The 24,588-nt window shown below is 42.6% G+C and overlaps 1 protein-coding gene across 4 annotated transcripts in view; it reads right to left on the bottom strand.

Annotated features, from left to right (window-relative positions):
* Ranbp17 (RAN binding protein 17) overlaps nt 1-24,588 on the bottom strand; it is a 216,685-nt gene that overhangs the window by 22,208 nt on the left and 169,889 nt on the right. For 2 of the 4 annotated variants that reach the window (XM_042672349.1, XM_042672350.1), the window contains 4 exons: nt 21,975-22,057; nt 13,905-14,119; nt 11,271-11,409; nt 1,858-2,024 (listed from right to left, as the gene is read on the bottom strand). In XM_042672349.1, the coding sequence (XP_042528283.1) occupies nt 1,858-2,024; nt 11,271-11,409; nt 13,905-14,119; nt 21,975-22,057 (604 nt within the window). The remainder of the gene's footprint in view (nt 1-1,857; nt 2,025-11,270; nt 11,410-13,904; nt 14,120-21,974; nt 22,058-24,588) is intronic. The other 2 variants (XR_006146423.1, XM_042672352.1) reach the window with 2 other exon arrangements.

Below are 24,588 nucleotides of genomic sequence, written 5' to 3'. Positions count from 1 at the left end.
GTGCACCACCATTTTCTGTGCTCACAGATGACCAATTTTGGCTAAAACTTTCTGCTACAGATTATGGGACAGTGCAGTGATTACCGCTCCATGTTGGGTGAGTGACTTGGCTTTAGACTTGTCTCTTGCTATGGCGGGGAGGGCTGGGTCTGATATCTGGAAAATCCATGAATATTGATTTTCTTTCGTCTGGCACAGTGCTCATGTGTTTGGTGCTGACGTAGAGCATGTATTTACTAGAGGAAATAAATAACCATGGATTTGCCAGATTCCCAGGAAATCCTCTCCCCTTGCTGCACCACCCACCTGTTGTAACCGTTTAGGGTCAGACCAATCAGTTGCAGACCTATAGCTCCTGGTCATTACTCAAAACATGAATACACCCCTACCCAATCCATACACAGAAAATAACTGCTAAGCTGAACATTCACCACAAATAGTTTACATAAGTTCTTTTAAGTATTAATTTTCATTAAAGTTTAAATATTTAAATTAGATTTAATTATCATGGTTGTCTCATTCTATTTTCATCATTGTTTTTAATCTGAGCGATATTTTTTGATGATTACAGCTGACTTCAATGCTAACTACTGACAAGGTAGCAAGAAACTAAGTATTTACATTTGTAAATCATAGATTAGTATGGACACAATTTGGCAAAAGAAAACAACTCAGCAGGGTGTTGGTGGCTCACACCTGTAATCCTAGCTACTCAAGAGGCTGAGATCTGAGGATTGTGGTTAAAGGCCAGCCAGGCAGGAAAATCCATGAGACTTATCTTCAATTAACTGCCAGAAAACTGGAAGTGGAGGTATGGCTCAAACTGGCAGAGATCTAGCCTTGAGCAAAAGAGTCAGGGATAGCACCCAGACCCCACGACTGACAAAAAAAGACAAAAAGAAAAAAATAGGAAGATATTATTTTTCCAATTTAGTGGATACAGAATTATCAGTAGTATCTCCACTAAAAAGGCATGTATATTCTGGGCTTGTACATTCTGTGCTTTGGTGTACAGGGTCTTATTTATGCTTGCTAGGTAGGTTCTCTGCCACTTGAGCCACACCCCCCAGCACTTTTTGCTTTAGCTTATTTTCTAGGTAGGGTCTTGTGTTTTACCTGGGATCTGGCCTCAGACTGGAATCCTCACGGTGCCTACCTCCTGTGTAGCTGGGTTTACAAGTGTGGGCGTGCTTTGGGGATATGGTCTTATCACATTCTCCCCCCCCCCTCCCCCGCCCTCCCTCGGCTGGCTTCCAGCCGCTCCAACCTTCGGTTCCCCCTCACATCTACTTCTTGAGTAGCTGGGATTACAGACTATATCCTGTATATTCATTTTAAAAATGCACATTGTGAACTGTGATTTGCAATTTAAAGTTTGTAATTTAAAACTTAGACTGAACTCAAGTTAGCCAATTAGACAGTACAGTTGAAAAGAAAAGCATGTGGGTTGTTAATTACATGCTCTTGGGAAATATTACCTAACTTGCCTCAAGAGTGATTCCTAATGTGAACTTGGGAAGAACACTAACTATGCTGTGCTGGTTCCTAGCAAGTGGCCGCAGCAAACACTAGGCAGACAGCAGACTGAAGATGGATTTTTCAGAGGCTCCAGGTAAGAAGTCAGGGTGACTATTTCTAGCTCCAGTGTGCCTACCTTTTCTCGGGCCTCGGTGGGTTCGGGTTCGCCAGGGTGAGCTGGGTGACACGCAGGTACTGAGGCTGGGGCCCTGGGACCAGTGTACATCAGCTTTCAGGGAAAGAACTCCTAGAGAGCAACTGCTAGAGAGCCTTGGCAGCAAATAGAAGGGCGTGTAGGGAGCAGGCTGGCTTCTGGGAAATATGTGAAAGCTAGATTACCTGCTGAAGGACATCTGGGTTTTGCTGCATAAAGTGTAACAGTCTCTGACCAGCTTGAACAGCCTCTCGGCATCGAAGGGTCTTCTTGCCTTCTTTGGCAATGTGCTTGAAGAGGTAAGTGACGATGTAGTCTAAACTGGTACAGCAGCTGGAGGAGACAACTGTATCTGTATGAATAGTAAATAAGGGTTCATTTGCATTGTTGAAGTGTTTGCTGCATTCCATTATAAAGTTTGTTTAAAAAACCTGGTTTTCAGTCATTAACGTCAAACTCTAAGTTCCTTGGAAATAAATTCTTGCCTTGTTTTTCTAAACCTGGTGTGCACCTAGGCCCTAGCACAGAGGAGACACATAAGAAAATGACATCCTGGTCTGCACTGGACGGAGGTCTCCATTTGGGTCTTGCACACGTCTGCTCAGTTCAAGCAAAGTTTATGAACTATCTACTTAGTGTAAAGTTCTCTACCTCAGGTGCCCTGGGTGTAATCTTCATCCTGATGTCAAAGAACTCAGTTTAATGCAGAAGTCACTGTGTCAAAATGAGCAACACATGGCGTGTATGGCTTTGAGGGCGAACTCATGTTGGAGAACTCAAGGAGAGTATAGTGAAGGAACCCTGGAGTTGGGCTTGGAAAGAATATTCCAGTTAGATATGAGGAAGGTCATTTTCAGGCAGAGATGAACAGGAGGCAGTACAGTTGTAAATGGGAAACAGATTTTAGAGCCACGCATCCTTTTCAATTATTTGCTGTGCTATTACTCTGAAAAAGGCATTTCACTTCTCTTACTATTTGTAAAATACTTCGCAGACGGCAATGAGAAGAAAATAAGGTTATCAGTAGTAAAAGTGGCTGGTATTATTGACAGTTTACTATGTGTTATTACAGTGTTAAAAGTTTTACATATGGGAACACTAAGACTCAGATTAAGTGAAATGTCCAGTGACACATAACTAGAATACTGTGGTGGCCATCATATGAAAATAAAGGAGTTAAGACTGTAGATCTGTATCCTTAATCTCTAAAATAAAACCAGGTATTAAGCGAAAAGTATAAGCAAACATCAAGTGTCTCCTTCAAACCCCATGGGCACTCAAGAGCTGGCTGCCCCCGGGAAGCCGACGGACTCAGCAGAACCCTTGGCTTGAGGAGGGGGAGAATGTATAGGGGTCACAAGGGAAGGCTGACCCAGTACATGGGGGTCTTCCTTGATGTGGACGTTTAGCTGGTATTATTGAAGGTTTTCTGAGTTTGTAATTGGTGTGATAGTACTCCCAGATTAACGTCTCATTCACATCTAACTACTATTGTGTATGACATGCATTATTTTCATTTTTTAATATGTAAAAGCTAAGGTTAGGATATAGCTTATGTCTAGCATGCACAAGTCCTGGGTCTGATCTACAGCACTGAAAAGGGGAGAAGAAAATGAAAACTCCCTGATTACATGGTTTATTCAAACTCCGTAATTTCAACTCATAGCATAGATGGTGCCCATGATTTTTGGCTAATGATGGCATGCAAACACAAGTTTTTTTATTGGTAAGAAAAATGATTAAAAATGATAAATATAATAGCTCCAGAAGAGAAGTGTGTTATAGATTTCATAGTCTCAGACTGGTAAAAAGAATTTACCAAAATGAGTGGAGAAGCAAAGGTTTATTAGCATGCTGCTCAGAGAAGTAAAGGCCATCTAAGCAATACAAGAATATCTCTGCTGCCATTGTGCAAGTGTATGTGGTTGGGGAAAGGCTTTTAGTGAGTTTCCTAGTATTCTGATTGGCTATTTCCTTTTCCTAGGCCATGCTGATTGGTGGTTGCTTCCTCAGCACATAGTTTGGATTTTGTGGGTATGTTTCTAACGCGCTGCCTTCACTCCCTCACCACTCCTGGCTCTTGGTAGTCTGCCGTATCTCCCCAAGCAGGACTTTCTTCCACAGAGGAGATGAGACAGTAGGGTTGAGAAGTAACAGTAAGAGAATAGTTTCTTATCATTTTATTTATGCTCAGACACATATGTGTCTAAAATACACTAGAAGTGAAATACTGTACGAGTATAAAAATGGGTGGCTGAACTCACTTGAGAAATTTTTCTAGAGAGGGTCATGAGTTCTGTTGAGAAATAATAACACTTGGCATCGCTATCATATTAAAAGCTTAAAGCCGCATGTCATTTGAATGTGAGGTGTCAGGGAAAGTTAAACGAGAAGGAGGTGTGGGGAGACCTGACACAGAGGCAGGGAGCAGCAGCTGGAGTAGGAGGGCCAGGGCAGACGATTAAGTGAGTAACAGACAAGATACAAACAGCAGTTTTGGAAAAGGACAGGACTATAACATTTTTAGGAAAGAAGATTTTGTTTTCTTCCTCATAAAGTGATGGAAATTTGACGAATCAACTGGTTGACTTCTTTGTCTTTCCCACTAACTGGGATTGCTCTGTAGAAAGAGAGCATCGGTTACAGAATCTGGGAGGTAGCACAGGCTTGGGCTATGAGTCAGATGTAGATTTGTTGAGGTGGTTTGTTTTCTTTTTCTTTCACATCTCTACATTTGAAGTCCCAGTTATAAAAACAAACAGATTAAGTACCTTAACACCTACAACAGCAAGCAGAAATTGATGTGGTCATGTTCACAAGTGAGGAGCACTATGCTATCAATCATACAAAAGTTTATGGACTTTACATGGATTTGGTGACTGTGCATGGCATACGCGCTGCATTAAAAGGTTTCAATCTGCTCACTCGGCGGTGGAAAAGCAGGCAAACACTTTAGACACAATGGCTGGGGCACAACGCCTTGCAATAAAAGCAAGAGGAGCCTCCATTATGGCTGATTGACGGTTAGGGGCTTTGAAAAAGATACATACTACTTCTAGGTAGATTTAAACATGTGCAATCATAAGGATCAAGGGCATTTGGTCAAAAACAATGAATAATGCTAAGGATGGGGTTGGAGGTATGGCGCTGCTGGTAGAGCACTAGCCAATGAGCAAGAGTGTCAGGTACTGAGTGGAAGTCCCATCTCTGACCTTAAAAAAAGTGCTACAGACTAGGTGTCACTGGCTTTCCTTACACTGCAGGTCAAGCTATCCCATGCGACTCAGACAGGGGATGCTTCTGACAAAAGGGTGTGTGGACATCAGAGCTTTAGATTCAGTAGTAGGTCGTGGCTTTTAATGTTTCTCCTCTGGTTCCAGAATAAGATTTCAGGGCCTCACACTCGCTTGGCTCATTCATTCAGCTGCTGTTCTACCACCTGAGCCATGTCTCCATCTCAGCATTTTGTTGGTTATTTTAGACACAAGAATCTTGTGGACTTTTCTGCTTAGGCTTGCTTTGGAGCTCAGACTCCTAGTCAGAGCTAAGATTACAGGTGTGAACCATGACATGTCTTAAAATCTTTTTTTTTTTTTTAAAGGGTAACATCCATCATGTAGACAAATTTGGATTTTTTTTGATATGTGGTTTTGAACTCTGGGCCTCGTACGTGTGAAGTTCACATTCTATCGCCAAGCTACACCTCCAGTCCTGGAAATAATTTTAAGTATATTAGGTACTGTTCTCTCTGGCAACTGGCCTCCACAGGAAGCACATGCATCATTAATAGCCCCCTGCTTACGAAGAGGCATCATGGAAAGCTGTGCTGAGAAGTTAGCTGTGTGGGGAAGAGTTGCTTAACTGAGAGTCACGAAGAGTGATAACCAGCCGAGCCCAAACGCGCTTCAGCTCAGAACCCCTGGCCACAGCAGAAGGATGAAGGTTTTGGAAAAATATAGTTTAAAAGGCAATTTCAGAGACAAAAGTGCCATTTGAGAGGCATAGTGCTGGAAACAGAGGGGCACAGGTTTAATCTATATTACTTAAGATGTTTGACTCCACTGAGGTTTGAAGGCATTGTGTAAAATATACTACATACGTCCTACTTTTTGTACACGACGTGAAACATTAATGAGATACACTATGTAAAGACTGAAACGCAGTGCCTGACACATAGGGAGGATTTCTTTTTTTTGCTTCTTTCCTGGCAATTTCAATCTCTTTAAATACCAAGCTTGACAGACTATTCAAAGATCTCTTTGCTCTGAACAGATGCAATCACGCCGTTCAGGGACACTGTGGAAAATGACCTGTGTCACTTGTAGGCAGGGGTGGGAGGAAAGCAAAGGAAGAGGTGATACTGTCCAAGAAAAGAAACCTACTCATTACCTGACTTATGAACTGGTAATCCTCTGTACAACACCTTAGTAAGTATAAAATTACAAGAACAAAAAAGTTAAAAAATCTCTTTTCTCTCCCACATTATTTAGTGTCTGTAAGCGCTAACTGGTACGACCTCTTCAATGCCCTGCTTTCACACTATGATGATGCTCAGGAATGAGCTCAGACCAAGTGTGGCTGCTCACACTAGAAGTTCTGCTTGGAAAACTGGCTTGAGGCCAGATGAGCAAAAGGTTCGTGAGACACCTACCTCAATGGGAAAAGACTTCATGAGACCCCACCTCAATGTGGAAAAAGGTTGGCACAGGGGCATGGGCCTGTTCCAACAGCCACAGCAAGAGGCATAAATAAGAGGATGGCAGTCTAGGCTTGCCCAGGCCAAAGACAAAATCCTATCATAGAAGTAACCACAGAAGCCGGGCGCTGGTGGCTCACGCCTGTCATCCTAGCTACTCAGGAGGCTGAGATCTGAGGATCACGGTTCAAAGCCAGCCCGGGCAGGAAAGACTGTGAGACTCCTATCTCCAATAAACCACCAGAAAACTGAAGTGGCACTGTAGCTCAAGTGGTAGAGTGCTCGCCTTGAGCTGAAGAGCTGAAGGACAGCGCCCAGGCCCAGAGTTCAAGTCTCACGACCGACAAAAAAAAAAAAAAAAAAAGAAGTAACCACAGAAAGCCAGGTGTGGGGGCTCAAGGCTGTAACCCTAGCTATTTGGAAGGTGGAGGTTGAAGACCCTTGGTTGGGACCAACCAGTTCCTGAGACTCCATCCTGACCAATGGAACGGCAGGTGTCTGATGTGGAGAAGGTGCAAATCGGGGAATCACAGTCATCCTACCCAGGAATAAAGCAAGACTCTATTTCAAAAATAACCAGAACAGGCTGGGAAGGTGGCTCAGTGGTAGAGTACTTGCCTCTCATGCATGAGGCCCTGGGTTCGATTCCTCAGCACCACATAAGCAGAAAAAAAGCCAGAAGTGGTGCTGTGTCAAGTGGTAGAGCGCTAGCCTTGAGCTGAAGAGCTCAAGGGGACAGTGCCTAGGCCCAGAGTTCAGGCCCCATGACCGACAAAATAACAACAACAACAACAACAACAACAACAAAAATAACCAGAACAAAGAGGGCTGGCAGAGTGGCTCAAGTGGTAGAATGCCTGCTCAGAAAACATGAAGCCCTAAGTTCAAATTCCAGTACTGTCAAAAAGTAGAGGAATAAGAATACATCCTGTTTACATATATTAATGATGAATTTCATCAGGGAAGGACTGGGCAGTTACTAGTTGGTTCTACTTTTTGCCTGCCCTTACCATTCCTGACCAAGGAAGCACTCTCTCCCTGAGCCTCCCTGCCTGCTCCAGCCCAAGCTCTCCACCGCGCTGCCAACCCTCCTCCTAGCATGTCCCTGGAAATGGTCATCACCCATTCCAATCACTTGCTCAGCACTTACCACAGGCTATCTTCTGATAGTGCTCGTCTTCCACTGACCGTTTCTCTCTCCCCCTGCAAGTCAAGCTTTCCTGTGACCAGGCCTTTTCTATCTTGTCTTTTTCAGTACATCGTACAGTTTGTGCACAACTGGTGATTACTGAATAAAGGAGCTGTGAGTCCTAAGAGAAGCATCTCATAAGCCTTGTATCTGGTCTCTAAGCGAAAAAGGATGTGAGTGGATGGGTGATAAAAAAATAGACTAAAATTAAAAATGCCATCAGTTCTATGTTCAGACTTGAGGCACACAATCTACCACTGACTCCCATTTCCTTCTGTTGAGGCCCTTGACAGTGTAACTAAAACCTGCGTGCAGCTCCAACAAAACCAGTGTAATGCTACTGAATGCAAATGATATACTTTACCTGTCAGCCTCATCTTCAGCTTGCGATGCCAATGTGCAATGCAAGAGGCTGCAGATAAAAATCCTGAGTGCACAGAAGACTGTTTCTTCTAAGCATCTAGCTGTGGAAGCTGCAGGCTGCAGATAAAAATCCTGAGTGCAGAGAAGACTGTTTCTTCTAAGCATCTAGCTGTGGAAGCTGCAGCCTTTATCAGCAGCGTGGTGGGATGAAGAAGGGACAGACTACTGAGTCAGGTAAACCACTTTACTTTCTGATCACAGCCTACTCATCTGTGTAATCCAAGTAATGCTACCCTTAATTCATTCTCTAAATCGTCAGTGAGCACGGACTTCACCCCTGGAGCAAGGAACTCTGCCCCGACCTCTAGGAGCATGCAGTCCGGTGGGAAGTGGGAACAAGCAGTATTTTCCAAGTACCTCACGCACTCACATTTGGTGACAACGTGGATGAGAGGGAAATGAACACCCATGGAAAATTCAGGCTCTGAGTGTGTGTCCACCGTCAATACACCTAATGGGTGGCTGTTCTGTCAAGATTCTTTGAGAGTCTTGTTATAATGCAGATTCCAAGCCTGACCACGATCATAGTCTGAGAATAACATAGCTATCTACAACAAATTCAAAATCCACAGTATTACCTGATCTGAGAAAAAACAATGTCAAGCTAAGCTGTAATAATAAAAGACCAGGCTTCTGCTTCTGTCCATGAAGGATTAGCTGCGATGAGAAGTTGCCCTCCTGCCATAAACAACTAGCAAACAGGACAAAATAGATGAAACAACAGTTCTCAATTACTGCACAACAAGTAGCACAGGCCTTTAAATGAGGGAAGAGGGAAGGGAACGAGCAAACCCCACCGCTGTGAGGCTGGCTGGCCAAGCAGTTTTCAGGCTGTGGGTCAGGGAGGGAAGCCGAAACAAAGCCAGAGACCTGGGGTGGGGAGGGTGAGGCAGCGGTATCATCTCCTGGCATGTACACGTACAGAGGGAGACGCTCATGGATAGCTGCACGGGAGTCCTTTCTAGTGTTTGTCCAAGTGTGAGAAAAAAGCTCCCGAAAGCTCAAAACCAGCACAGCTCACTGGTGCGTCCTCACGGGGCCGGCCCCTTTGTAGTGGGCTTAATGACTCCAAAAGAAAGACCATACTTTGATCCAAGCAAGGCAAACTGACCCAAAAACTGAAAGGACATCCAAAATCTTATTGTTATTTATTTCCTTTTTGCCAGTGCTCCAGCACTGCTCCTGAGCATCTTTTGCTCAAGGATAGTGCTCTATCACTTGAGCCACAACACCACTTTTGCCTCTTTCTGAGCACTTTACTGGAGATAAGATTCTCATGGACTTTCCTGCCCAGGCTGGTTTTGAACTGCGATGCTCAGATCTCAGCATCTTGAGTAGCTAGGGATTACAGGTGTGAGCCACTGGTGCCTGGCTATCAAAATTCAAAATCTAACAAGAGACAAAATAGAATTGCTAATGTCTGGCATTTATTAAAAAAATCACAAGGGCATAAAATGTGAAAAAAGTATGACCAATAAGAGAAAAACAAGTGAGCAGAAGCAAATTCTGAAATGCCTTTAAGAGTTGTAAGTTTTGTAAATAGGATTAAAGTTAAGGGAGACCATGAACTTGATGAGGGGACAAGAGACAAAGAAAGGCATGAAAAAGACTACGCTGTGCACGCCCGGAGCCTCATCTCTCTCGAGAGGCTGCGGAGTCTGCGGCCAGCCTACCCATTCCTTCTCACAAAAGGGACTTTTAGAGAACAAAAACACAATGTCTGAAGTTTAAAAAATATTTAGGATTAATAAGTTAGATTAAAATATCTAGAAAAGAGATCACTGAATTGGGGTTACAGCCATCAAAACTACTCAAAATGAAACACAGACAAGAAACTCTAAACCATTATAGGAAAGGATAAGAAAATAGTAGGAACTTACTGGCACAGGCAGTAACTTTCTAACTAGAACTCCAGTAGCTCAGCAATTCCTACAGAATGGGAGAAGTATCTTTGCCAGCTATACACTGACAAGGGATTGATAACCAGAATATACAGAGAGCTCAAGAAACTAAACTCTCAATGAATCAATAATCCAATTAATAAATAAGCAAATACATTGAACAGATACTTCTCAAAAGAATTTGATTATTGTGTATTCATGAAGAGAAACATCACAGTAAAACCTCTTTTTACAGTTAAAATACTAATACATTCAAGAGAAAAGGAAAATCTCTTCGGAAGATAAAAACCAAAAGTTAAGAAAGACTGCCAAACACATGTACAGTGAAGGATCTCCCACCGTGCGGGGCTGTCAGGGGAGGGGGGGAGGTTTGGTTGGAGGAAGCAGGCATCTCTGTCTCCAGCCCCGTTCTCTTCTTCTCTCCATTCCTGACCATCACCAGGTGAGCAGAGCCAAGGAATTTCACTCTTATGTATTTACCCAAGAGGAAAAAGTGGTCATATAAAGACATGTCCAAGACTTGTTCATCATGGCTATATTCAAAGTATCAAATAATAGAGACAATCCTATTGTCTGTGGCTGGCATGTGCACATCCACACAATGGAGTCATACACAGCAACAGGAAGAACAAGTGGACAGGTAAAACAGCACGGAGAGATCTCAAGGACATCATGATCAATGAAAGAAGCGGACACAAATAATTTCCTGGACTCTGTATGAGTCTCCATACAGGATATTCTTGGACGAGAAAGTAGACACTGGTTTCTTGGCACTGGAAGCAGGGATAAGGACTGCTCTGTAGGGACATCTGGACGTTTAGCATGGTGATAGGAGCATTCTGTACATTGGTTGTAGTAGCTCTTGAGTGTGTCCACATTTGTCAAGACTCCTTGAAAATGGTGTCTCAAAACTAGAGAATTTTATTATATTTAAGTTATGCCTCTTAATAAAGCTTATTACAAACAAACTGTAGGGCTGGGAAGGTGGCTCAGTGGTAGAGTGCTTGCCTTGCATAAAGTCCTGGGCTCGAGTCCTCAGTCCCACATAAACAGAAAAAGCCAGAAGTGGTGCTATGGCTCAAGTGGTAGAGTGCTAGCCTTGAGCACAAAGAGGCTCAGGGACAGCGCCCAGGCCCTGAGTTCAAGCCCCAGGATTGGCAAAAAAAAAAAAAAACAACAAAAACCCAAAAGAACAACAACAACAAAAAACTGTATATCAGAGTATGAAAACATGCATTTGCTACTTGAAATTAGTATTAATAAAATAATCAGTTTGACTTCATAGTATCTCTTTCTCCTTTGCTGGATTGAGTTCTTAATAAATACACAGGAAGAGACCACAACCAAGTTTTTCCTGTGGAGACAATGTGCATACCCCATCACCCTTACCCAGAGTCGTGAGTCCCTCGGAGATAGATGTGAGGACGTACAGGAGCACGGGAGCCTCCAAGTTGGTGATGAAGCCCATGTGGTCTTGGGTAAGACACTCCAGGAGCGGATAGTAAGACTGGCTCAGCTTCCGATATTGCTACAACGTATGATTGGAAATTGTATACTTACACACAAAGTCAACAAGTCAATAAGACAATGACTAATTCCAATCCAGAGTTTAAAGAGATCCTGATAGGAGTCTCTTGATCTCTAGAAACCTGCATTTGATAGGTTATTCCAACTTACCCTATATGCTAACACTTAAATGCTAGTAAAATCCTTAAGGTATGACATTTAGAAGACTGTAAATTATTTTTCTGAACTGGAGTATCGTAACACCGAATAGTGCTTAATAAATAGCAAGCAGGCAATCTTCCTTTTTTGGGTAACAAAGAAATTTGCTGTTGTAATAGGATTTGGCATAATGGTCTGCTTAGTATTATTATTATACAATGCGAATCCAGCTAACCAAATCATTACCTTGTAAATGGCTTAATACTTGCCATATTCTACAGGCAAAAGATGATGAGAAAGACACCAAGCAAATCTCAAATGCATCTCAAACCCATATAAAAAGACACTTTATTATAAAATATATAAGGCGGGCTGGGAAGGTGGCTCAGTGGTAGAGTGCTTGTCTTGCATGCCTGAGGCCCTGGGTTCGATTCCTCAGCACCACATAAACAGAAAAAGCCAGAAGTGGTGCTGTGGCTCAAGTGGTAGAGCACTCGCCTTGAGCTGAAGGGCTAAGGGACAGTGCCCAGGCCCAGAGTTCAGGTCCATGACTGGCAAAAAACCCCAAAAAACAAAAAAAATCCTACATATATATATATATATATATATATATATATATATATATATATGGCAAAACAATATTCTTAAACTGATGCTAATATTATTTCCATAAGAATCATCTGGAATGCCTGTCAAAAAATACACTTTCCAAAAAAAATACCCTTTCCACTGACAGTGGTGACAATGTAATTGTCACTCTAGCTATGTGAGAGGGTGTAGCAGGAGGATCACTGGCAGAGGGCAACATCAGACAAAAATGTGAGACCCTCCTTGGAAATAAAAAACCCCAAAAAGCAAAAACGTCTGGGGGCACAGCTTAGAAAGCATGTAGCTCAGAGCTCAGAAGCTCAGTGTCACTGGAAAAAATCTTTACTCTTGACATACTAAATAAAACGCTCTTAGAATGAGCATTCTTAACATGGATGTTAAGTAGGTAGTTTTGGTACCTTCAAGTTTGAGAATTACTGAGTTGGAGATTTGCTTGACTATTGAAAAAAAAGATTGGAGAGGATCACTGCCATACCTCAAGTGGTAAAGCATTTTCCTGGTATGTACCAGGCCCTAGGCTCAATCCCCTGTACTGAAAAAAAAAAAAAAACAGATTAAGAGAAAAACTCCTGGAGTAATAACGTTTTCTTGGTGAGCTTCAAATGTATGAAGTTGAAGACGACACATTCTGATCTGACTTAGGTTTCGACTTTGTAACTTGCGTGACGCAGCCATAGCTCTTGAAGAGCATTCCCTTCTACTTTCAGGAGACGTAATGACTGGCTGGAGATGTGGTTCACTGTGAGTAGCTCTGGGGAAGAGGATGAACTAGGCCAGTAGAAGGGCACGGGTGCTTCTCACAGGGTCACCAGCAAAAGCCCTGCAGACTGTGCTTGTGAGAACGTGTGAGCTAATCTGAGGTTGAGTTTGCCTGTGATCTCAATCAGTTATGTGGGCATATTGAGAACACACTGATTGCTGTGCAATTTGGTAGAAGTATTTTTTTTTTTTTTGGGTCCAGTCGTGGGGCCTGAACTCTGGGCCTGGCCGCTGTCCCTCAGCTCTTCAGCTCAAGGCTAGCGCTCTACCACTTGAGCCACAGCACCACTTCCGGCTTTTTTCTTTTTGCTTATGTGGTGCTGAGGAATCGAACCCAGGGCCTCAGGCATGCAAGGCAAGCGCTCTACCACTGAGCCACTTTCTAGCCCCAAACTTAGACATTTTCATTTCCAACAAGCACTCAGTTTTCGAATAGACAACAGAACCTGAAGACCACTGACTTAAATCATAGAATCTAGACGGCAGAAAAGAAAAGGGGCCTAGAGAGCACAGTCATTTTAAAGGTGAGGCTAGAGAAAAAGGTGATTGTGGCAGATGAATGACGGCAGTCTGCGCACCAGGCCACTCAGCGTCTGGTTGACACTCTGACCACCATGCCAGGAAGGGAAAATCCTGCAGCAACCCTGTATGCCCTGGCTCCAGGAAACACAGGCCTTTTCTGAATTAGGAACAGAACTGTCAGTGATTAGATGAAATTACAGATTGTATTTCCTCTGTACGTAGAGCCTGGAGCACTCTGGATGGCCAGCCTGCCAGGGGTGGTGTCTGCTCCCCCTAATCTCCACACTTGACATATAAACACGGCCACTAGAGTTGTACAAATTCACTAAGTCAGAGCAGAACACAGTCTTAAGCATAAGACGTTCTGGAGTTACATGAACTCCCCAGGCTTCATTATAGCGACGCCAGGCCTGTGGTGGTGTTCCTTCACGTTTCACACAAAGACTCCCGTGGCACGTGACTGCTCACCAGTAAGTCACTGTGGGACACCGACAGCAGCATCTTGACAAAGGCCTGAAGTACGTTGTCAAAATGGTTGTCCCCATACAGCTTGAAGACGCCAAAGCTGACATAATTTCCACACAAGGCAGATTTGAGAGCTGAATAGCAGATGGAGATGCCCTTGAGTTTCATTGGATAAATCTGATCTTTTGAGAGGCTCCCCAGGGACAGGATCCGATTACCTGTTTTAGGGTAAAAGCAGAAAGACAAAGTGACAGAAGTCAATGTAATTTAAAGCAGTTATGAGGCACATTAGTTGATATTTTCACTTTACTGATAATGTTGCCTTTTCCAACATTGTTCCAAAAACTGAACCAATCCATTGCAATGAGAAACATAAATATACAAGGCTGTTTGCTTGGGAAACACAAAGGGTCCAAGGAAAATTAGTCCAGAGCACTGGGAAAACTTTCTACCTACAAAAAATCTGGATGATTATATTAATAAACAGACATAAAAATTAAGTTATAATTTAAAATTGGTTTATGAATTTTAATGTAGATTTTTATCCCTTCAATAAAGAGTTCCAGAGATGGGTGAAATAACCAACTAAGCCAGAGAAAATGGTTACCTGATTAAGACATAAATTATTATAAATTCTGGGTAAAATTTCAACCTTTATATATGATCTTGATCTTGAGTTACTCATTTTCTGTGCTGGTCCTGGGGCTTACTCTCAGAAGGGTCTCTGAGCTTCTTTGGCTCAAGGTTAGCATTCTACCACTTGAGCTACAGCTCCACTTCCAGCTTTTTTTGGGTTTAACTAGAGATAAAGAGTCTCACGCACTTTCCTGGTCAGGCTAACTTCACACCAGTCTGGTACTCAGATCTCAGCCTCTTGAGTAGCTAGGATGACAGGTATGAGCCACCAGCACCCAGCTGAATTACTTCTCGTTTAGAAGCCTCCCAGAGAAGTTCTTGGCATAGTGCAAAGTAAGTATTACTTTTTCTCCCTTAATCTTTCTTCAGGAAACCTCGAGAGGATTAGTTTAAAAACAGTATCTAAATTCTATGTTCATAATCAAAAGACAAATGTTTGTACATTCACCTAAACTCTTTCTGGATTAGTCAGCATTTACAAGAAACAAAAACGGTGCTAGAAGGCATGTTATTAGGCAGAGAATGCTTACAAATAGTCGTCCTGTTTCTCAGCTCTGCTTTTCCTCTGCAAGTGAGCACTCTTCTGGAATTGAATCTAAATTCATTTTGTGAAACCGACAGGTGAAATGTGTGTCAACTGGCTAAGACTCATTTCCTTATATGACTGTGGGCAGAATTGGCCAAAGGGGAAATCTGTGAGATTTGGAAGGCAGGAGTAAAATAGCTACCATGGCTTCCTTGAGAGCTGTGAAGAGAGGTGGTGAGAAAGACACAGATATACTGCTAGGTTCAAGCCGATTCTTGTTCTTCTCTGCGAGGTGTCTATCAGCCAGTGACCAAGAACCCATGGCTGCCATCAAGTGACTGGCAGAGGCCCAATCTTCCACTGATTTCTGTGCTATGATCCCAGTCCCCTTATGTTGATGATCTCACTCCTGCAGACACATTCACCTAGATTCTACATTTCCCTTCAGTCCCCCAAAGTACGCACCTACAGCATTAATTCAGAAGGGCTGAACAGATTTTTTCCCCCCCTCTCATGTCTACCTCTCCCTTCTAGATCTATATCCTCATCTTTACAAGGTCTAATTCCTGAAAGAAGCTTTCTATCACAGAAATGTCATAATGCCGTGTATAAGTCCTGTCTGGGAGTGTGTCGTAGCAGTCACAGGACCCGTGTTAGAACAGGGCTGGCCAGCGCAGGGCGGGCTCCTCTCCCTGTCCCTGCCTATGCTTTCTTTTGTACAGCTCTGAAAGTTCATGTGCTTTATGATTTCTACATTTGAACAAAAGTGTTCTCTTGGAAGGGTGAAGTGTGCCTTGGAATTTACTCAGCACCAAAGGCTGTACCCTTTTCATGATCTCACCCTAAATTACCTTAGAGATACAGTAGTTCCAAAAAGATTCATCTAATATGACAGCATATTTAACACTTACTTTACGTGAGGTGCAGGGGAAAACGAAGGAGAGTTATTTGTTTTGAGAGAGCTCATTTTTGTTGAAGAAACAGATTTGTGAATAAATAGCTCCATGCAATGTGACAAATGTTATCAGGGAGGCATGAGGATGTTACAGGAGTAGAAGAAAGGAGTGAAGTGTACTCTGGTGAATAAAGTACATGGCACAGAGGTTTAAGGAAGTAGGGTACTGCAGAAAAGGATAGTTCCCAGGCACTGCGATTCTGCATCTGCTTGCAAATAGTTTAAACCAAAGTAGCTTTTTTCCCTCCTCCCTCTCCTCAAAAGAAAAGCACTATATACATGCTAAGGAAGAGCTGGGGGAGATGGGACGCATTTGCCCTTAGTTTGGAGAGGTCCTTTTTTGGGGAGGGGACCAAGAGCTGGGATGGGAAAATATTTCCATAATGGACTGGATAATCTATCATCAAGAAGGCTATTTACGATCACAACTTTTTTTCTTTGGGTGGTTCACTGGAGATGAGAGTTTCACGAGGACTTTCCTGCCCTCAGACCTCAGCCTCCTGAGTAGCTAGGGTTACAGGCGTGAGCCACTAGTGCCCAGCTAAGAACCCAACTTTTACCGCCACGTTAAATACTGCACATATTTTCTATTTCCCAGACTGTACCAGACATTATTAATTAAAACAATCAAACAATTAACTATTAATGAAAACAATAAGTTGTATACTATTATGACCTTATGATAGAATGCTTCATATGTTTGAAATAGGAAACTCTACCATATTGTACTCTAGGTGTCTCCATGGAGGCTTTTAAGGACCAAAAACAAAACGCTTGGCCAAGCCTCACTTTTCATTCTAATTCATCTTTATTAAGTATGTCTTATTCAATAGTACTTTCTGAAACTGGAGACCTTGCCTTCCTACTGCTAAAAATCTAGCAGTTAAGACTCATATTAATATGGAGAGAAGTGGCAGAATTTCCATGTTCTTGTCTTACAGCTACTTGGGAGACAGCGATTAAGAGGTTGCAGTTTGAGGCCAGCTAGGTCTAAGAGTTTGGAGAGTTCATCATAATAATGGCTGGGCGTGGTGGCACATACCTGTCATTCCAGTAAAAGGGAAACCTTCTTAAAGAGCACAGAAATTACTGACGCGTACCCTAAGAGGCATTGTGAGAGTGGGGTCTCGTGATCATACATTTTATGGTAAAATTTCTGTAAGAAGACAGATGGGACCACACTGGTATTGAAGTAAGAAACATTTTCTCAACAGGTGATAACTTTTACAAACACATTATCCAGACGTAAAAAACTGAAATTATGTAATTTGCAGGAAAACGATTGCATTAGTAGCCATCATTTTAAGCAAAACAAGCCAGTTTTTCAAGGATAAAAACTGTCTGTTTTCCCTCATATGCAGAATGCAGATTAGGAATAAAGACATGAGCGTTGAAGTATATTTTAGGTGCCTGCAGGGAGGGGAAAGAGAGTGGTAAGAGGCAAATATGATCATATACGAAGATGGCAAAACAAAGCTCATCATGACAATTAATGAACCAGTAAAAACCACATTACCAAACTAAAGTACTACGGCAGTGGCATAAAAACACAGTTAATTTCTGACCAGGACACCACTAAGACACAGTGAGGAAAGGAAATCTCTTCAATAAATGGTGCTGGGAAAGCTAGCTTTCCACATTTGAAATAAATAGTGAATAAGTAAACTGGACTCTTATGCCATTTGATATGTAATTGATATGTAAAAGCAAAAACAAAACCCTGAATACCAGACAAGAAGTTCTAACTGCTAGAATACTACCCCAGAGGAAATACTGACTCTGGAAGTGTTTTCTTAGAGTCTACACTAAGAGCTTAGGCTACCAACACAGAAATAAATGGGAATACATTAAAATAAAAAGCTTCTGCACAGCAAGAGAAATAAAGAAAAATACAAACATATAGACTTCGAAAAATATCTGCAAACTAAAAATCTGATAAGGAGCTAATATCCAAAACTTATAAAGAACTCGTAACTCAATAGTGGGGAAAAAAAAAAAAACCTGATTAGAAAAGTAAGCAAAAGCCGTTACTACATTCCTTTAAAGAATATATCAAATAGCCAACAGGGATAGGAAAAGTGCTCAATATCATTACTCATCAGAGAAATTCAATTCAAATTCATTATTGTTTATCCACACCCTTTGGGATGGCTGTTACCAAAAAGTTGAGGCAACGGGTCCCGGGCTCAGGCTGGTCATTCCAGTCACTCAGGAGGCCGAGACCTGGAGACTCTCAGCCTGAAGCCTGCCTGGGGAAAAAATAAAAAAAACCTGGGAGCCTGCACCTCCATGTAACTAGCAAAGAGCTGGACTGGAGGTGTAGCTGGCGCAAGTGGTAGAGTGCCAGCTGTGAGCAAGTAACCCAAAGGAGGGCAGGGAGAATGAAATTCCAGCCCTAGAACCCACAGCAGCAGCAACAGCACCAACAAGATAAAACATGTTGGCAGGGGTGGACAGGAAAGGGAACTCCTGTACACACTGCTGACGGTGGCAAAGCCATCGTGAAAACTAGCTGGAGGTTTCAAACAAAATTAACAATAGTTCTACTAGGATCCAGTAAACTTGTTCTGTATATACCCAAAGGAAATGCCATTTCTAACCGTTTGTGTTTGTAAAGGCTACTCTCTGTGTTCAGTGTGTCCCCTCCCCCTTCCATTTGTGGTGCTGGATTTTAGACCTTGGTTTGCAGGCCTTAGATGCTTGGGGAAGAATCAGTATTTTTTTGCTGTGTCTTTTTATCTTACTAGTTCTTGTAACTCTTAATGATCAATAAATGTGAGCTTCGCGGAAGCTGGACTCCATGGGCACGTCTGGCCTGTGTGCAAACAGTAGTGAGAGGGAGTTCTGGGCCGGATGCTGCTGGACTCAGCTGGAATGATTCTCTTTGGAAGTCACCTCGCTTGGTTCTGGGATGTTGGGTGCTGATCATGCTACTGCTGCCACAAGACTTCCCTGGTTTTCCTCTTTGCAACTTTGTTAGGTCTCCAGCCACTTTTCTGGTAAGGTTGAAGAACACACATCCTTGGCTCTCAGGTGGTCTGTTTTCAGAAAGTCTCACTTCTTGCAGAGACTTGCTTAAGTCTTTTTTTTTGCCGGTCCTGGGGCTTGAGCTCAGGGCCGGGGCTGTCCCTGAGCTCCTTTTGCTCTACCACTTGAGCCACAGTGCCACTTCTGGCTTTTTCTGTGTCTGTGGTGCTGAGGAATCGAACCCAGCGCTGTCCACTCTGCCTTTTTCTAATCATCTTACTGTAAATGTAAGTTCAGGAGACCCCACTTTCACAGTGCCTCTAACGGAACCTGTCCAGTAATTTTCATGCTCTTTAAGAAAACTTCTTCTCAGCCACTGATAACTTTTACAAACACATCTAGTGCACCAGGTATCTAGCTGTCATGGTGTCAGCAGGATCCCCTCCTTCTCTCTCTTCTTTAGAGCCTCTGTGCTCTTTCACAGACCTCTAAATCTCTGCAAAATCTGTTGTCTGTTATCTGACTCACCAAGAGTAGCAATGGCTTGTACAGAACTTTACAAGCTCAATTTCCTCACGTTGCATTGGGCCTTAAATGCACAACGGAGCACACACTGCTTAGAAGATGTACATTCTTTGTCTTTAAGTTTAAAATGGTTATTGTAAAGGTGATGAACAGAGGGGTTACAGTTACATAAATGAGGTAAAGAGCACATTTCTTTTCAGGTAATGTTACTCACGCTCAGTTTTTCTCTCACGTCTCCACCCACAAGTTGTGTAGTTCATTTTCAATGTAGTGTCTAGTGAGTACCAGTGCTCCGTTTGTTCACCCTTTGTCCCTCCTTACCTTTCCAAGGACAGATAAATGTGCAAACAGCACAAAAAGAAAGCCAAAGCAACAAAGAAGAAAAAAAACCCCTCTTGTTTCCATTTTCTGGAGTTTATTTAGACAAATATTATTTTATATGATCAGAGTTGTGTTCCTCTCTTAAGAATATCCTCCTTTGGTCTCACTGTGTGTGAATGCCTAGAGACCTGTATAATTTATCATGTCCTGGGGTACTATAGATCTAGCTTTCACATATGAGAGAAAACACGCGCTGCTTCTATCACCAAGGTTGGCTTACCTCACTTAACATGATTTGTTCTAGGTCTATCCATTTCCCTGCAAGTGGCATACTATTATTCTTTCTAACGGCTATGGAAAATTCCATTGTGTGTAGGTACCATAGTTTTTTGGATCCACTCATCTATGGGGGCACGCGGGCTGGTTTCCATGGCTTGGCGACTGTGAACGTGGATGTGCCAGTGTCTTTACACCTGGCGAGGACATACATTCTTAAGTCCAGCAAACATTCACACTTTAAAGTTTAGACTTTTACACACTGAGCCCTTTAAAACAGGTAACTGGGGGAGGAATAAAAGCAGTTAGGTCCACTTTGACCAGCCTTAGGAAAATGATCGCCATTTTCCCTTCTGTGTACTCCTCAACCAACAGATGTCACTAAAGACACCAGTACCCAGAAGCAAAGGGAAGAAAAGATTAGACAAATGGAAAGTGAGCCTAAGAAACATTCAGTTCTTAAAACTGAGAAGTAGGTTTCCAAAGTAATAACATTTATTACACCGCATGCAACATTTTAACCAAAAATTTAAGAAAGAAATTTCTTTTATTAAGTTGCTCAGGCTGAACGGATCATAGCACTAAGTTTTGAAATACATGTTCCTGAAGCAATTTAAAACTCATTAGAAATAATAGGCTTGGGCTAGTAGAAAATGTGGTAAAATTTAATCCTCATCCAAATGTTACCTGGGCTGTACAAACAGGAAATTGTTTTGTGCTGCTGTGGCTAACCTCATTGCTGACCCTGAGCTGTACGGCAAGAGCAGCTGAGAGCTGAAGCAAAATTAAAAACTTACATCAAAGTACATCATGACAGATGTAGATAAATAAAACAGCATATCAAAAGTATTTTTTCTGCCAGTCTCATAGAGCAGCAAGGTAGAGGTATTCCACAAAACGTACAATAAATAGGAGTATTAGACAATGATTCTGCCTGCTCTGCATCACCAAGTCACTTCCGGGGGGGGGGGGGGAGCCGAGAGGAAACCCTGTGGGCGCGGGACACAAGCATCACAGATTTCTGGCTTCTTTCCCCCATAGGTTTCCCCTTTCCTCACCTTGGCTCACCAAAGAAATAAATAATGTTGGCTTTGCTGTATTTCTCAGTTCTTTCCCTCATCTTCCGGCGTCTGCTTGCCCTCCAGTGAGTCTGTAAGACTCCTCAGAGGTAAAACATAGGGACTGCACATTATAGAAGGCAAAGGTAGACAAATTAGCCTGATTAATGGAAGTCAGCATAGGCATCAGTGGAGGAAAGACAGAAAGTTTTCTATTACTCATAAAGTGCATGTGTCAAAGTCACTAGTGGCACAGTTGAACTTCTGATTTCCCTTAAGTTTCAGGACAAAAGTCACCAAGCTTTACAGAATACCGCTTCTTCCTAAACATCCAAGGTACATCTTCCAGTGGCAACTCCCGAGAGGCAGAAAGGAATATGGACGGACTGACACCGAATGAACTTCCAGTTGGAGGAACTGCCAGCTCTGCAGCGTCTGGGATGCTTGGGAAGCCCCACGAGCTCTCTACACGTCACCCTGTGGAATCCTTACTACCAGGTCGGAGACATGCATTATTTGCCATGCTTATCAAGCTACCCGCGTAGAAGCAGGACTAACACCTACCTGGGGTCTCCTTGCAATGCATGAGAAATGATTTAACATTAAAGGAGGGATATAATAGCTAATTAAAAATGGAAGCTATAAAATATGTTTAAAATGAAAAGCTTACTTCTGATGTCAATAAGATAGCTACCTGGCTATCCTATTACACACCTCCCATATTCAAACAGATAAAAGGTCCAAAAGAACAAAATAACATCTTTCTTCAAAGTTATATTGAAAATACAAGTATGGAAAAGGACACTCACCATAAGTGCAAATCATTTTACTTGCTTCTCTAAAGAGAAGAATTCCATTAGGAGATGATACATCAAAATTCAAACGCTGGGATCTAAGAAATATAGTAAAAAGTTAGACTATACACACAAAGAAATTAAATGTAGGTTTAAAATGTCTAGTGCTTTCATTTATCAGTAGAATTAATTAATTAATTTGCTGGTTTTGGTCTGGGGCTTGAACTCTGGGCCTGGGCACTGAGCTGCTTTTGCTCAAGGCTAGCACTCTACTACTTGAGCTAAACTGGGATCCCCAGATCTCAGCCTCCAGCGTAACTAGGATTACAAGCATGAGCCACTGGCACCCAGCTTGAATTAGCCTTTGAAGTACCACTCCTCCAGTCAACAACTGTTGGTAAAATAGGTACACTACTTTTCTAATAAAGATAGTAGGACAGGGCTGGGAAGGGGTCTCAGTGGTAGAGCACTTGCCTTGCATGCATGAGGCCCTGGGTTCAATTCCTCAGCACCACATAAGCAAAAAGAAAAAAAGCTGGAAGTGGCGCTGTGGCTCAAGTGGTGGAGCGCTAGCCTTGAGCTGAAGAGCTGAGGGACAGCGCCCAGGCCCAGAGTTCAAGCCCCACGACTGAAAAAAAAAAAAAGAAAAAAGAAAAAAAGGATTGACAAGCCATCCTACCCTGCCAGCCCCTGTACTGTCCTTTCAAGATATAATGGCACTTTGAAAAAAAATTAGCAAAAAACCCACAATAACATATCAACTATCTCTCTCTCTCTCTCTATAGATATAGATATAGATATATCTATGTATCTATAGATATTTCTTTTCTTTTTTTTTTTTTTTTGGGTCCAGTCGTGGGGCCTGAACTCTGGGCCTGGGCGCTGTCCCTCAGCTCTTCAGTTCAAGGCTAGCGCTCTACCACTTGAGCCACAGTGCCACTTCTGGCTTTTCCTGCTTATATGGTGCTGAGGAATCGAACCCAGGGCCTCATGCATGCAAGGCAAGCGCTCTACCACTGAGCCACCTTCCCAGCCCCTGTATAGATATTTCAACAAGCAGACATTGCTGAAGCTGCTTTGCCAGGACAGCGTGAACTGTTCTTTTCAAAACACTTTAGTATTAACAGTAATGACACTATCTCAAAGGTATTATTATGAACACTTGATAACTGTATTGATTACAACTATGACATAGTTTATACAGTTGTGCCAACAGGAATGTAACTGTTTAAAGAGAGGAAATGGATGGAGAAGTCACATTACACTTGAGGAATGATGTTTTTTAAGATAACAGTTTCCTGGGACATTTGTTCCAGATATGAATTTTCTGCCTACAGAGTAGAGAGAATGCTTCACAGTATACAATAGTTCTTCCCTTTAGACTTAGAAGTTGTTTCAATTGTCTAATTAAATATGGACATTCAGTGAAAACACTAACATCTTTAACATGAAGTGCAAAGTCAATCCTACTCAAGTATTTAAGCCACCTTTAAGAGTTTATTTTATTTTATTTTTTTGTCGGTCATGGGGCTTGAACTCTGGGCCTGGGCGCTGTCCCTCAGCTCTTCAGCTCAAGGCGAGTGCTCTACCACTTGAGCCACAGCACCACTTCCAAGAGTTTTTTAAAAAAACCAAGAGCTTGGGGCTGGGAAGTTGGCTCAGTGGTAGAGCGCTTGCCTTGCATGCCTGAGGCCCTGGGTTCAATTCCTCAACACCACATAAGCAAAAAGAAAAAAGCCGGAAGTGGTGCTGTGGCTCAAGTGGTAGAGCGCTAGCTTTGAGCTGAAGAGCTGAGGGACAGCGCCCAGGCCCAGAGTTCAGGCCCCACGACTGGACCCCCCCCCCCCCCAAAACAAAACAAAACAAAACAAAACCAAGAGCTGACATTTCACTGTCAGGTCTTTTCTCACCTCTTGTTTAAGAGTAAAAATATAAATGACGGAGGTGACTAGCAAGTTAGAACTGCAACTCCTACAACCTGCTGGTCTTTCCCTTCTAACACACAGTTTACAGAGGCATTAACGGATAAGATAGCTCCGTGACAGGCAATTTGGTGCTGAGTCCTACCAGCAAAGACCTATTTTAAAGAGGTAAACACAACTAGCGTGATGCAGCTTCTCTCTTGTAGCTGCACCTTTGTTAATATTAATATGCAGAGTATTTGAGTCTCTGCTGGTTGATACAAATGGTAAGGCCAAGTAGGCAATTTCTGAGAAGTCTTATGGCTATTTCGATGAACCCTGAATGCATCTTGGCATGGAGGAAGAACACCACCGGGTCAGAGCCAGGGCAATGTCCAGAGCTCGGAGAACACAAATGTGTCCTTGGTTTGCTCTGGAACTCAATCTGCTTTTCAGAAGATCAAGCAGTAAAACTTGGACATCACTAAACATTTGTCCTTTTCAGTTATACAGCAATGTGGCTAGGCAAATGTGCCCTTCTGTTCTGTAGCTGAGTGTTTCTGCTTCTTGGTGTTACCTAGTTAACCCGACGAGCTTCATAACCGCTAGGAAGGCCTACCGCAACAAATCAGGACTCTAGTCCTATTTTTTTGCCGGATTGATTTCTGGTGCTGGTGCCAGGGCTTAGACTCTGCTCTGTGCTCCTCCTTGGCTTTCTGGCCATGGAT

Source organism: Dipodomys spectabilis, unplaced genomic scaffold (genome assembly GCF_019054845.1).
Source record: "Dipodomys spectabilis isolate Male_0828 unplaced genomic scaffold, ASM1905484v1 ptg000699l, whole genome shotgun sequence".
NCBI lineage: Eukaryota > Metazoa > Chordata > Mammalia > Rodentia > Heteromyidae > Dipodomys > Dipodomys spectabilis.
The sequence above is the reverse complement of the archived record's forward strand: the minus strand, read 5'-3'. Positions and strand labels throughout refer to the sequence as shown.